The sequence below is a fragment of the Centroberyx affinis genome, unplaced genomic scaffold (assembly GCF_046629955.1).
Source record: "Centroberyx affinis isolate AG114_WGS23_722 - 3 ecotype Tasmania unplaced genomic scaffold, CSIRO-AGI_Caff_v1 ptg000772l_1, whole genome shotgun sequence".
Lineage (NCBI taxonomy): Eukaryota > Metazoa > Chordata > Actinopteri > Beryciformes > Berycidae > Centroberyx > Centroberyx affinis.
In genome coordinates this window covers 194403-207842 of record NW_027279380.1, presented here as the reverse complement: position 1 = coordinate 207842, position 13440 = coordinate 194403, and the positions used below count along the sequence as shown (strand labels likewise).

Sequence of the window (13440 nt, the reverse complement as noted above, 5' to 3'; positions counted from 1 at the left end):
GGGACCCCTGAAGCCCAGCCTTAAGGTAAAAATGTTTGTCTTGCTGCTGAAATGCTGTTGAGATACCTAGTCAAAAACAAAAATAAATGCAGTCTGAGAATGTTTTTGAACTGAAGCTTAATATATTTTGAAACTATGCATTCCTGCTGGATGTCATCAACCAGAGCCTGTACTTTCACCTACTGAACTGTTATGAAAAAGGCCTTTTATTGGTGATTCCACAAAATGGGGTAAAATGTAAGATTGGTGCTTAGCCTGCCAGCTGAAGTGTCTGTTTTGTTAATAGGAGCTGGATGATGTAAATACAATTACAGCAACTTTCTTGGTCTTTATAGAGAAAAGCTAATGGATGATAGTGAAATGAATACATGGCAGAGGGTAACAATTTATCCTCACAAATTAAATTAATGCATGGCCAAGAGTAGCAATTAACATACAAAGACAGTGACCATACAATTACCGTACAGAGAGTCGTGGATCACAAATAATCCTTTTATAATTGTAATTTATTTTCAGCTTGCGGTCATAAAGATGGGATTGCACACTATGAATCGGTATGCTTTCTCCCACTGCTAGCAGGTTGAGAAGGTCTTCCAGAAGAAGTTCCTACAGGGCGATCTGCTCCGGGACGGGATGTGGTTTCTGAGCGACCTCTCCTCCAGCTCTTCATGGAGACGCCTTCCTGGATCCATGTACTCAGACGGTAGCTCATTCATTCCTGAAATCATCTGCTGCAGGTTCCTCTGCTCCTCAGCCAACTCCTAGTGGAGGAGAAACTTAGACTCACCCTTGATGTTTTATACCAGTGGTTTTCAATCCTGGTTTTGAGTACCCAGAATACTGGTGGTTTTCTGTCCAAAGATGTAGTAAAATGCAGTTTATTGCATTCACCTGGCATCCCAGGTGTAAAAAAGTCCCCGATTAGATTACTAGAATGAAAAGCAGCAGGACTCTGGGCCCCCGAGGAGCAGAATTGAAAACCTTTGAACCCTAAAACCTCTTAAGACAGCAGGTGATACAACACGGGCAGTGAGGCAGAAGTCTATACACTTACTGTCTTCGGTCTTGTGTAGCTCAGTGGGTGACACATGGCACCAACACAGCTGAGTTTGACTCCCACTGGGGCCACCCATGCTGAATACATGGGCACTTGTGACACTGCAAGGCGCTTTGGACAGAAGCATCCAACAAATTGCAAATTCAGTCATTTTTGCCAAACCAAGTTAGACACATAAAAATTGATTGCAGTTAGCATTAATTTCATTGGAAACATAAGATTTGATGTAAAATCATAGTAAATCTACTGCTAGAGGACTATCAACTCACCTGATTGTGCCGAGGTCCCAGGTTGTCATCTATGGGCAGAGCAATAATAGTTTCCCTTATAGCACATACTGTGAAAGCCAGGTGGACTAGACTCACTAGCACTCTCATGCTGCTCTGTGTGGAGTAGCTGCTGAAGATCTGAATGGAGCTGCCGCTGCCTGATTTATAGGCCCTCACACAAGAGATTGACGCAGTAGACAGCAGAGGCAATTAGCCAAATGGAGCCACTTTCCATGTAGCCACCCACACAAATTTGTCATCTCCATATGTATTCTAGTTTGATAATCACAGTTAGGATAAAGCCATCTGTAAAAAAAAAAAACAGTTGGATAATATTGTGAAGGTTGTTTAAACCAGAACATAGTGAGCTCTATCGTTCTATTTTGTTTTCTTCTGAATTGCCAAAACAGGAGGCTGACCATCTGCACAGTAACAGAATGAAAAGAAAAGTCAAAAGCAATCCCATTACTTGAGGCTTATATATTTAGCTCATACATATAAAACGGACAGACAGAAGCTATCAACACTTCACTGCACTCATAGCAAGTAGTCTCCCAGTTTTTTTTTTATTGTTTGCTCTTTCAAATGGAGAAAGTTCACTTCAACAAACTTGCACTTTCATCCACTTTATGTCATGCAACAAAAGCTTAATATTGTTAAGTAACGACATATAATTCAGCTGTTGATGTACACTATATATGGTCATTGGGTTCAGTGATGTTGTGAAAAAGAACTTTGTAGAATCCAGGAAGTAGGGGAGTTTTGGTCTTGATGGAAAAACTTGTTTCCATGTGTCCTCCACTCTTCCTCCTCCTGCATTATGCATTATTGCACATGGCTTCAGATGTACGGCCTGGTGTTTCCTTACTGCCTGTTCACCTGCTCAGTTTGAGGATGACTCAGCAAACTCATCATCCCCCCGCACTGCCATCACTGAGCTGTAATAGCCTCTTGTGCTCTAATGCAACCTCCGTATGACATTAGCCCTCATTAAGAATACAAGGCCCTAATTGTAGAGAATGTTCTTTCCTACGGATTAATTGGGCATTAGAGAGAAAGAACCATAACACACACATTTAATTTTTTCAGCAAGGCAGGGGCGTATTAACCAGTGGGATGAATCAAAATAGCAAAGAAGTGCTAAGTGGGTAGAGGGTCTCTGGGGACCGCAGCAGTGACGATCTTAGCTTTGATAATGGAGCCGTCTTTTTATAACTGAAGTGAACAAGACGTGAGCAAGCATATTCATGGCAATGCTTATGCAATTTGTTTGTTCTGCTCTCTGTGCACCTTCAAGATCAAAGCTCTGATGTGAAGAGTCAAACAAGGGGGTCTTTAAGAAACGCATCTGTTAAGCTTCAGTGACTCCATCTGGTGTCCCACAAAAGTTGAACAGAAGCACCAACAGTCTCCTAAAACAATGACCTCGCAAGGACCAAAGCTATAGGAGCAGCAGGTGCACTGAGGTGAGGCTTTGTTTATGGTTCAATTACAGGTGTAACACACTGCTGTCAGTTGCAGCGTCCTTCAGTAGTGTGGCGTGAAAGCAGCACTGTTATTTACTTCAGGAGCCTGACAGTACTGTTGAGAATCCCTCAATTTGAGGCTTTAGAGAGAAAGCAGGGCACGCAATGCAATGCTTAGAAGTAGTAAATTAAAGGGAAAGCTTTCATCACAGTTGGAATACTTTCTTCAATTATTACTTTTTTCTTACTTGATACAACAATGTGCTGAATAGCTGCCAGTTGTCATCCAGAACCAACACTAGAGCTTTTATCTGAACCAAGATGATCCTTTTTCTGACTAAACTGGCTTGGCAGGCAGCACCTTCATCAATATTAGACGCACTGCAGGGTGAGGATGTTGTCCTCACATTTAGAAGCTTTTTCACACCAGCTACAGTTGACTGCTCTATTTTAAGACCTTTTTTTTTTTCTTCATATCCTTTGTCAAAAGTGGCAGTGTGTGCCAGTCATATTTAGGTCTATGCATGAATTTTCAGTGTCAGAACAGTGCAGTCCAAGACCAATTTGACTGTGTCCAGTCCACAGATAGTGTAGCTATGTTGCCTTTTCTGTTTTTGACCGGGCAGACACAATCCACAATCAGACAGAAATTACTATTATTCAGCTTACAGTGCATTTCAATCCATTTACTAGTGTGGATATATATTGCCTTCATATACTGAAAAGGTATATGTCTTATAAGTGTATCCACCTTCCTTTTAATGAAATACAATTCTCTCTCTCTTTGTATGAAGGAACATGTTGAGTTAAGTATCTCAGGGCCATCTGCTGGCCATCCACTGTAAGGACAGTAAGTAATATGCCAGTGTACATTTCACTATGGGACAATTCAATTTAACTAATTTTGATCATGTATTAATATTCACTGTACATACATTAAACATTTATTGGCCGACACTGAGTAAGGCTAGTGGAACAAGTGTCTATTTTTGACCAGACAGTCCTCTTATATATACTGTTTATATATAAGGAAACTTATGTCACTCACTGCCAAATTTAACCCATGCTACACACACACACACACACACACACACACACACACACACATCCCAATCCTGTTTACAGCGCCTGGCTGGAGAGTAAGGACCACGCAAGCTTATTATAAAGGGATTGAAATCTTTATTTAGCCTAATACATTACAGTGCAATGGTTCACCTTAATCCAGCGTTAACACCGTGAACCCCGGGGCTGACATGACTGGTGAACATTAGCCTGATAGCCAGCGTAGGATCCGCCCCTGCTTGGAGTAAACACTTGTTGCTCCCCCTGTTGTGTGGCGACTGTGATAAAAGTTCCTACACAAAACACGCTCCACTAACTCAAAAGGGGGGAAGAGTTTACAACACAAGTATACTATGATTCCACTTCATGATAAATAAAACTGCAACAATACTTTTAGAATGTTTCAGTAGGGTAAAAGTTTGATTAAGGTGGTTGGTCTTAAATATTCAGGTTTGGTGTTGGAGAAGGAATGTGTAACATATCTTCTTTCACATGTAACTTCCCCTCGTCCTTGGTCTTCCGTCTTTGTGTGTGTGTGAGTGTGTGATGTGGAGACGCTCCTTAGGCGTTATAGGAGGAGGAGGAGACGTTTCCGCCGTGGCCCGTCCAGTTGGTGTGGATGAATTTCCCGGGGTTTGACAGCAGTTCATATGTGTGGGCTCCAAAGTAGTCTCTCTGGGCCTGCGGAAACAGAAACAAAAAAAAAAAAAAAGACAGGGTTGAGGTCAATTCATGAATGAGCTCATCAATTCCAGTTCAACTGAGGAATTGAAATTTTAATAAACCTACAGGACAAAGTTGGATTTAATTCAATTAATTTCAGTGCAATTCCATGTTTTTTTGTTTTTTCTTACCACTTATCTGAGATTACATGTAGTGTTATATATTATCAATACTGAATATCATAAAATGTTAAAAGTATCTTTCAAGTGATATTTGATGCATAACATGTAATCGTAATACATACATTATGATTGAATGCATTTGATTTGTCTTTCATTTGATTGATAATGTTTGATTGATAATGTTTAGCAAGTCAAGACAAACTCTCTTAGAAGTGGAACTTCATGGAATTTAGTGGAATTAAATTCTGTTTCCCGTCATTCCAAATCAATTCCAATTCTGTTTCCTTAGAGCTGGGTGCAATTCCAATTCCAACTCCAGGAACTGAAGTGGAATTTACCATGCATTCCCAATTCAATTCATGAATGGCCCCAACCCTGATAAAAACCTCTGATACCCTCAGAGAGAGCCATTTCCTCTTTATGCTGATACAATGATTTATAACATTATACATTTCCTGCTTTGAGAAGTTCTTCTAAACAGAGTCCAAGGGCAGTATGGGTACTCAAAGTTATACAAACACACACACAACACTGTCAGGGTCTTAAATCCCACTAGCTCCAAACACAAACACACTGACATGACGTCCCCACACTACACGTGATCTTTTTTAATCTCATCCACGGTTTGCCATATGTTCAGTGGGGTCGGCTGACCTTCCACTGTGTGAGCGAGTGTGTCTCACCTGGAGGAGGTTAGCTGGCAGCATATTGTGTCTGTAACCGTCATAGAAGGACAGAGCTGTGGTGAAACAGGGCATGGGGATGCCATGCTGGACTCCAGTGCCGACTGCCTTGCGCCACGACTCCTACAACAAGAGTGGGGACAAGTAAACACACGGTCAGATGCACACCAGATGACATTAGCTTCAAAAACAAAAACATTACAAAGTTGTTTTAATGAAGCCAAAGAGCAATATGAACAATCTTAGAAGACGAGGTTGACAGAAGACAGACAATGAAAGCATTCAGTGTGCCCTCTCTTAATCAATACAACCCAAAAGAAAGTCACTCGACTTCAGATTGAGAACTAAAACAGTGTCCGTCTTAGGCAGCTATTAAGTAATTTAGTGGTACTGTGGCTTAACTCCATTCCTTTCTAAAAGAGGAAACAACAGGCATCCCCTTCTCCATTATCTTGACACCGCAACTTGACCTGACTTGTAACGCTTCCTTATTAGAGTGATCCAATCTCTGATGTCTGAAGTCCCTGGGTATGGGGGGTAATTGGGGGTGTAGCCTCTCCTGTAGGTCTGCTCCTTAATTTGTGTTGTTTTGTTTTCCATGTTCGGGCTTGTGTGCTCGTTTCTGTTTTTTGTTTATGTATGTTGCAAAATTCAAAATAAAAACATTTGAACTAAAGAGGAAACAACTGCTTTTGTGTGTCTTTGTAAACATGGCTATTGCAGTTTGTCCTTGCACCACTTCCTCCTTCCTCCTACCTGGCAGTCCTGTACGGCATTACTGAAAAAGTTGTCCAGCAGCAAACTCTGCAGTTCAGAGTCTCTGTCAAACGCCTCCTTGATCTTCCCCAGGAAGACACTGTGGGCAGCGGAAAGCACAGTATTAGCCAATAATAAAACAAGATTGTGCTCAAAATAATTGGCCATATCTTTAGATGACTTTGTGTGACATGCAAACAAACAAAAAAATATATCATATCCATTCAGTTTAACTCTGCAAACTGTAACCAAGCTTCCATTCAAACAAACATATTGCTCTTTGAAATGCCTACAGTATATGCTAAAGCTTGGCTGCACCCCGGAGGAAGTGATAATGGAGTGTTATTTGTTTTAGGTTTATGCAACATCATTGCCAGGTTGCGCATATACAATCTGAATTTCCCCATTCTTCTCTCACTCTGATTTTACAGTTTTCTCATTCCAGAATTACAACATAGGGCAGTGCCAAGAATAGAGCAAATACTTCCTTTATGAGACTATACACTGGATCTTTCTTGGAGACTCATTTAATGGAAGAGGTAGGCCTGCTACCCCTCATGAGCTTGAATCATCTTACTCCTTTGGTCTTTAAAAACAATCCAGTCATTGTATGTGCATAGAATTGCATAAACATTTATAAAGTCAAGTGTAAAAACAAAAAAATGATTGCGTTTTTCAAGACGTTCACTCATACGATCATATTGTGGTCACAGAAATATTGTCAGGACACTAAGCTTTGGACCCTGGCACTTACTACTATTACTACTGGCTGCTTGCAATATTGGCGATCTAGGAAAAGTTATTCTACTGTTGCACTTATTGTAAGTTGCTTGGGATAAAAGTGTCAGCTAAATGCCTCAAGCATAAATGACATGAGCAGAATCCATTCCCACTCATCAAGCCTTCTCAAAGATGCACGACCACAGTTTTCAACATCGATGTGAAAGATCTCTGTTGACAGAAGGTTGCACAAGGCGGCAGCAGGACAAACTGTGCTCCGATATGAGGAAACATGAGATTCACTGTACCTTCGGATGATGCAGCCTCCTCTCCACATCAAGGCGATGGCACCGTAGTTGAGGGACCAGCCGAACTCCTTGGCTGCCTGTCGGAGGAGCATGAAGCCCTGGGCGTAGGAGATGATCTTAGAGGCATAGAGGGCCTGGAGAAAACACACAAATCAGTCAGATATAATAAGATAACAATTAAAATATTAATCTCATCAAAAAACTTAATTCCTCATTCAAAATCAGGTAGGCTGAGAACAAGGAGCTAAAACTTAAGCCGGTATGCCGCTTATGAAATGTTTTTGGTCATAGTTTTAAACTGATCTAGGAGCATCATTGTTCAGTGCGTCTATAATATGCATATCACCACGCTTTACTCTTCTGGATGTTTTGAATCCAAAGTTCCCCAACTCTTTGTGAAACAAAGCCACTGCAACACTCAGTTTTATAAACATTCAATACTTTAACCAATTGTGTTCTGCAAGCTGAAATTCCACTTCAGCGTCACCTCCAGAGGGCGCATACATGCAAATTGGAATAGTTAGAAGGAGGACTGGGATAGACAGAATCATAAACTGGCTGTTGACAGTGACTACATTTAATTTTGCACTGAATCCAAACAGCTGAAAACATTCAACAGCGTCAATCCACCATGTCTTGAATTGAATCCCAGTCCACCTAAACTGGTTGACAAAACTGGCACCACAAGTGAAATATGGAACCATTTTGCTTACAGTCAACAAAGATGGGATACCCAAATGACATCTTAAAACCCCTGTTACTTCGTTATAGGGGCATCTCAGTGACTTAGCAAAGCATCTCAGTGACTGTTGTTCTGTGACATTGCTTGATGTTTTTTCTCGTTTGCCTTGGTATCGTAGTAATATAACATTTTTAGATTAGAATTCTGGTATCGTGACAACACTAGTGTCAACATTTCATGCCATCAACCTTTCTCTCGCCAAGCTTTGAAAGTTCTGTGCTTTGAAAATGTCCCACATATTCAGTGATGTGTGTCCTACCTTTCTGATGTCTTCTAGGAAGGAGGCCTTGTCACCGCTGAACTTGACCCCCTGGGGTCCCGAGAGGCTGCGGCTGGCCTCCACTCGCTCATCCTTCAGAGAGGACAGGCATCTGGCAAAGACAGCCTCCCCTGAGACACAGAGAGAGAGGGAGAGTGGAGGAGGGGAAGGGAAGTGGAACGACAAGGTTAGCTCTTTGAACACATCACATGTTGTAGGAGCTGTGCACATCAGCTGTGAGCAGAGTCTGAGCAAACAGTAATTTAAGGTGAATTGAAACCTATCTGAAGAAATTATTGTAGAGGTTATCATTTAGGTAAGGTAGCCAATGCCATGCCCATTGTACACTAGTGAAATGGTAGCCAGCTCACCGCTGTGCCACAGTTGACATCATGCCAAAACAAAGACAATGCCAAAGGCTCAACATGACTCAGCAGTAGTAACCCTCTTGTTACAAGCAAGGCTGGCCTTCACCACATCAGGAAAAGCAGGGATTGCCACATTTAAAAAAAAAAAAGAGAATTTACTTGCCACTGTGTCAAGATAAAAGGAAAAAAACAGTTGGGCAAGCATGACTTGCTAAACACTGATACAGCTAGGTGATGCAATGAGAGGGGGAGGGGAGAAAACAAAACATGTGTCCCATGAACTGTCCTGGTGTGGAATGTCATCCCTATTGGGAGTAGAAAATCCACCCTCACATACTGTACCAGCCTGCCTGTCTGCTCCCCATTCCTCCACACACACACAGGCTCAGCTCTCACACAATGCAGCCTTTTGTTCTGCCTCTATCTCTCTGTCACAGTGGATCCCCAGCACTCACTGGCAGGACCGGAGCAAGGAAATATCAAATATTAAAATCTCTGGCAGGAATTCAGTAAGTGTGAGGGCAAGTTGGTCATAACATTTCTGCTGCAAAGAACCTAGCTACATTATTGAACTTTTATAGTAAATACAGTCTATAATGTCACTGTCAACCAGGGGGACTATGCAGCCTAACAGGTGTCTGTGTTGACTGTTGAGATGAAGACAGCTTTGTCCTGGATTAATCTCAATGCCTGACCTCCAGCTTGCCCGTGGACATTTATGAAACAGTCATACAGTCACAGCAAACACCAAAGCCGCAGAGAGTATCACAAATCCCTCTTATGTCACTTCAGATGAGCAGGCCACTAGAAAAGCCTTCAATCTTCTTAGGAGCAGCCAGACATTGATCACATTCTCTAGAAGAAGCTCACTGGCCAGCTAAACATTAGCCCCACAACTCTGACCATTAGGCCTACTGCACTGTAATTAGTTTGTTGATGCCATGTTGAAACCTGTACAGCTGTGAGGTAATGCCTTTCGCAATGTCACCATGACCACCATTTACTGAAAGCAGCCAGCAAGAGAAGAACAAAGAAACCAGATACTTCCTTGTATAAAATCTCCTCACTTCCTCTTACCGATCAAAGTGACAGGTGTGCCGTACTCCAGGGCTGAAATGGCAGTCCACTTCCCAGTGCCCTTCTGGCCGGCGCTGTCGCGGATCTTAGGCAGCAGATGTGTGCCATCAGAGTCCCTGTATTTCAGGATGTTGGCAGTGATCTCAATCAGGAATGAGTCCAACTCTGTCTTGTTCCAGTTGTTGAAAGCCTGGGTGGTTAAACCACAGCGTGATGAAATGCGGTCAGCCAGGTTGTTTCATCATAACCATACAGGACTGACATGACATGGAAAATGTTGAAGTGAATAGATACAGGTTACATCATGACGGTATGACTGGCTTACCTCGGCCATCTCGTCGTGGTCCATACCCAAAACATCCTTCATCAGGTGATAGGCCTCACAGATCAGCTGCATGTCTCCATACTCAATGCCGTTATGGACCATCTTCACAAAGTGACCCGCTCCCTCGTCTCCGACCTGCCAAAGGAAGGAAGCAGAGGAATATTTTTCAAAGATGATTTGACATGATCATAATTGCTACACCTTTACTAATCAACATGTTAGGCGTTACATAGTTACACATCACTAATAAAATACTCCACTCACCCAGTCACAACATGGTTCTCCTGTTCCAACCTTGGCAGAAATGCTCTGGAAGATATCTTTTATGTGTGGCCTAGGAGAGAAACAGTACCACAAGTGTTCAATGTGATATGAGGTACAATAAAAGATCAAACGGTAACACTTTGAAATATCCAGTGTTTTAAGATGTCAAGTGTTTTGAAGTGATTTGTTCAAAGTCTCACGTAAGTCCAAATTTATCATTAGTACTAGTGTTTGTTTTAGTATGCCTCATGTCCCACATTCAACTGACAATTTGAGGAAATATGATGTGTAGCACAGAGCTGTGTGGCTCACCAGGCCTCTTTATGTCCCCCTGGCATTAGAGAGGGTCCATAGCGTGCTCCCTCCTCTCCACCACTGACTCCACTGCCCACAAACAACAGGCCCTTCTCCTTCAGACTCCTGCACCGCCGCTACACACACACACAAATACAGACACTATGAATATCCTTGGTATGAAATAAAGACAGATTTTTTGGAAAGCAGCATTTCTCATCAACTTACTGTTGTGTCTCTGTATTCAGAGTTGCCACCGTCAATGATGATATCCCCAGCCTCCAGAAGAGGAACCTGAGAAAGAACAAATGGAGCAAAAGCCAATCAATATCAGAGCACCACAAAAAATAAGTGAAACAATATTAAAACCACTATTTTCCTCAGCTAACTTCAGAAGATTTGAACACTGTTCAGTTCATCTGTAACAACTCAGGCCGCTGACCAGCTTGTCGATGAAGTCGTCCACAGCCTGACCGGCCTTGACCAGCAGCACAATCCTCCTGGGCTTCTTCAGCTTGGACACCATGTCCTCCAGAGACTCGGCCCCGATCACCTTGGATCCCTTGGCTTCGTTCTTGAGGAAGTCATGCACCTTGGACACGGTCCGGTTGTAAGCACAGACCTGTCAGAGGGATACAGCGAGTACAAGTGAAGAGGAGGAAAGTGGAACAAGTTTCGGACTGTTTGGCAACGCAAAACAGAAACACAATACTCGGGTAACTGGCAGAATTTATGGAAGCAAATATAACTCATTATCTTACCACAAAGCCATGGTCATTCATGTTCAGGATAATGTTTTGGCCCATGACAGCCAAACCAATCAATGCAATGTCTGCTCTGTGGAAGGAAACATAATCAAATTTATAATGGGCTCTGCTGGGGCATCTGGTCTCACACTGAGCATCAGCAATGACGGTTTAGACTAGTCTAAATAAAAAGAAACAACAAACACTTGACAAACATACTTCTGACTTTTTTGCAAATTATGTTAGCTGAACCCAAAAGATTAATGCATTTTAACTACAGGACGAACCTCCACTTATTTGTAATTTCAAAAGTCCCTGGCATTTCCCAGAGTCCAGAGCACGACTATCTGGCTGGAAAACTAGGTTTGTCATCCGGTTCAATTTTCATGTTAACTGTCATGTCAAACATGCTGCAACTGAAAGACTGCAATGCCTGGTTGGCTAACAAGCTAGCTAACTCCGTTTAAAATAACCGCTGAAGATGATGAGTCTCGGCAAATGAGGAAGAAATTTCTAGAACAATCAGAATGATTCGGCAGTACAATATCAGCCACAGCCGATGAAGAGGCGTTTGGGAACTTACTCAGCCATGGTGCTCAGCGGGTAAAGTATCCGTCTTCAAATGACAGTCGAAGTCACACACCAATCCACTTTTCTTCAGATTTCCTCGTTACTTCCTCGTTCTCCACTTGACGGGGCGAGGGGAACCTCCCGTACGCCCCTACCGAAATATCAGCCAATCAGATAACGTCCAACAAGCTGAAGCGATGTTGTTCAAGAATTGTCATTGGTCCAGATGAGCTGAGCAGAGATATCCGTTCTTCTATTGGCTGCACCCGCCGTCATTCACAGTACATAGATGCACGCCCACAAGGAAGTGGGTACCGTGGAAACCGCCTGTTCCGGAAGTAATTTCTCAGCAGGATCGTTATTATTCGCATTAGTTACTCATTTAATGGTTATGCTGAGAGTTGTCGTCGACCTTTAAGTGTCTATTTTTTCTCCTACTTCCTGGAAATCTCTGGTAGATGACTGTAAAATGTTTCTGCATTAAATCACATATTTTAGTGGCACATGTCTTTACAAGCAAAAGGGGTGGAGGAGAAAGTCTCCACATCCAAAAAAAAAAAAAAAAAAAAAAAGCTGAATAGGCCTATTATTTCTACAGTGGTGGAAAGTGGTGGAAACTAGACTTTCCCACTCAAGTAGAGGTATTGTTACTTTGCTGATATTTTACTTAAGTATAAGTAAAGTACTGGTGCAAAAAAATCAACTGAGGTCCAAGTAAAAAGTGGCTTATTTAAAATGTACTCAGAGTAAAAGTTACTGAGTTACTTTTTAGAAAAGAGAATGATGTTACATATGATCTTTTCCATGTAACTCCTAAAAGATGAGAGTTCAAATTTGATTCCTTTAATTGGAAAATTTGGAAATTACAAAAAAAGTCCACAAAGTAAAGCCTAAGTACTCTTCTCCTGTTTGCTGACTGACTATTTCTGAAGCAAGAGCCACACAATGTGTGCTCTGTAATGCAGTGATTCTCAACCTTTTCAAATCAAGGACCCCTAATTTAGTATACATTAGAGCCACCGACCACCATTTGATGATATTTTGTCTCTCTGACCCAAATCTGAGAATATTTTTATTGTTAGATATGATTTTGTCCAGAATCCCATGACTATCTGTATTGTAGGTAGAGAGATAACAGTGAAACTAACTATGATCGAAACAGTCATTCTTCTACATTCTCTAATTGTGTTAACTTCTTGTAAATGGAATAATGGTGAAGTTTAACAATTCATCAATTTGCTGCGGACCCCGTGGAACCCCCTCAAGGATCCCTGGTGGTCCCCGGACCCCGCGTTGAGAACCACTGCTGTAATGGATGTGATTTAAATGTAGCGAAGCAAGTGACTTAAAAAAAAATACTCAAAAAAGTACAAGTAGGCCACAAAAAAGCTACTCAATTACAGCAACATGAGTAATTAGTTTCTTCCACCCTTGCATTTCTACTGTGCCATGAAAGGTCCAATTCATCACTTTAATTGATCAGAGAGAGGTATGTATAGTTACCCTGTGTTTTTACATGTATAATTCTCATGATAAGCTCATTTTTAACAGCAAAGCATGCAGTTTAAAATCTTCCCAAAATAAGAAAACAGAAATCAGCAGTGTTTAATGGTGCAAACATGTAGGCTG

General features: G+C 41.8%; 2 protein-coding genes across 2 annotated transcripts; both read right to left on the bottom strand.

Annotated features, from left to right (window-relative positions):
* Positions 1 to 572: 572 nt before the first annotated feature.
* sst6 (somatostatin 6) lies at positions 573 to 1144 on the bottom strand. The gene is made up of 2 exons (XM_071520137.1): positions 1055 to 1144; positions 573 to 761 (listed from the first exon to the last, which is right to left on the bottom strand). The coding sequence occupies exons 1-2, from the start codon at positions 1142 to 1144 to the stop codon at positions 573 to 575; spliced, it is 279 nt and encodes a 92-aa protein (XP_071376238.1).
* Positions 1145 to 3948: 2804 nt separating this feature from the next.
* Positions 3949 to 11922, bottom strand: pgd (phosphogluconate dehydrogenase). Its single transcript, XM_071520141.1, has 13 exons — positions 11825 to 11922; positions 11257 to 11332; positions 10938 to 11117; positions 10724 to 10789; positions 10514 to 10632; positions 10202 to 10271; positions 9938 to 10072; positions 9613 to 9802; positions 8168 to 8298; positions 7167 to 7300; positions 6139 to 6238; positions 5383 to 5505; positions 3949 to 4535 (listed from the first exon to the last, which is right to left on the bottom strand). The coding sequence occupies exons 1-13, from the start codon at positions 11830 to 11832 to the stop codon at positions 4416 to 4418; spliced, it is 1452 nt and encodes a 483-aa protein (XP_071376242.1). The 5' UTR covers positions 11833 to 11922; the 3' UTR covers positions 3949 to 4415.
* Positions 11923 to 13440: the final 1518 nt, after the last annotated feature.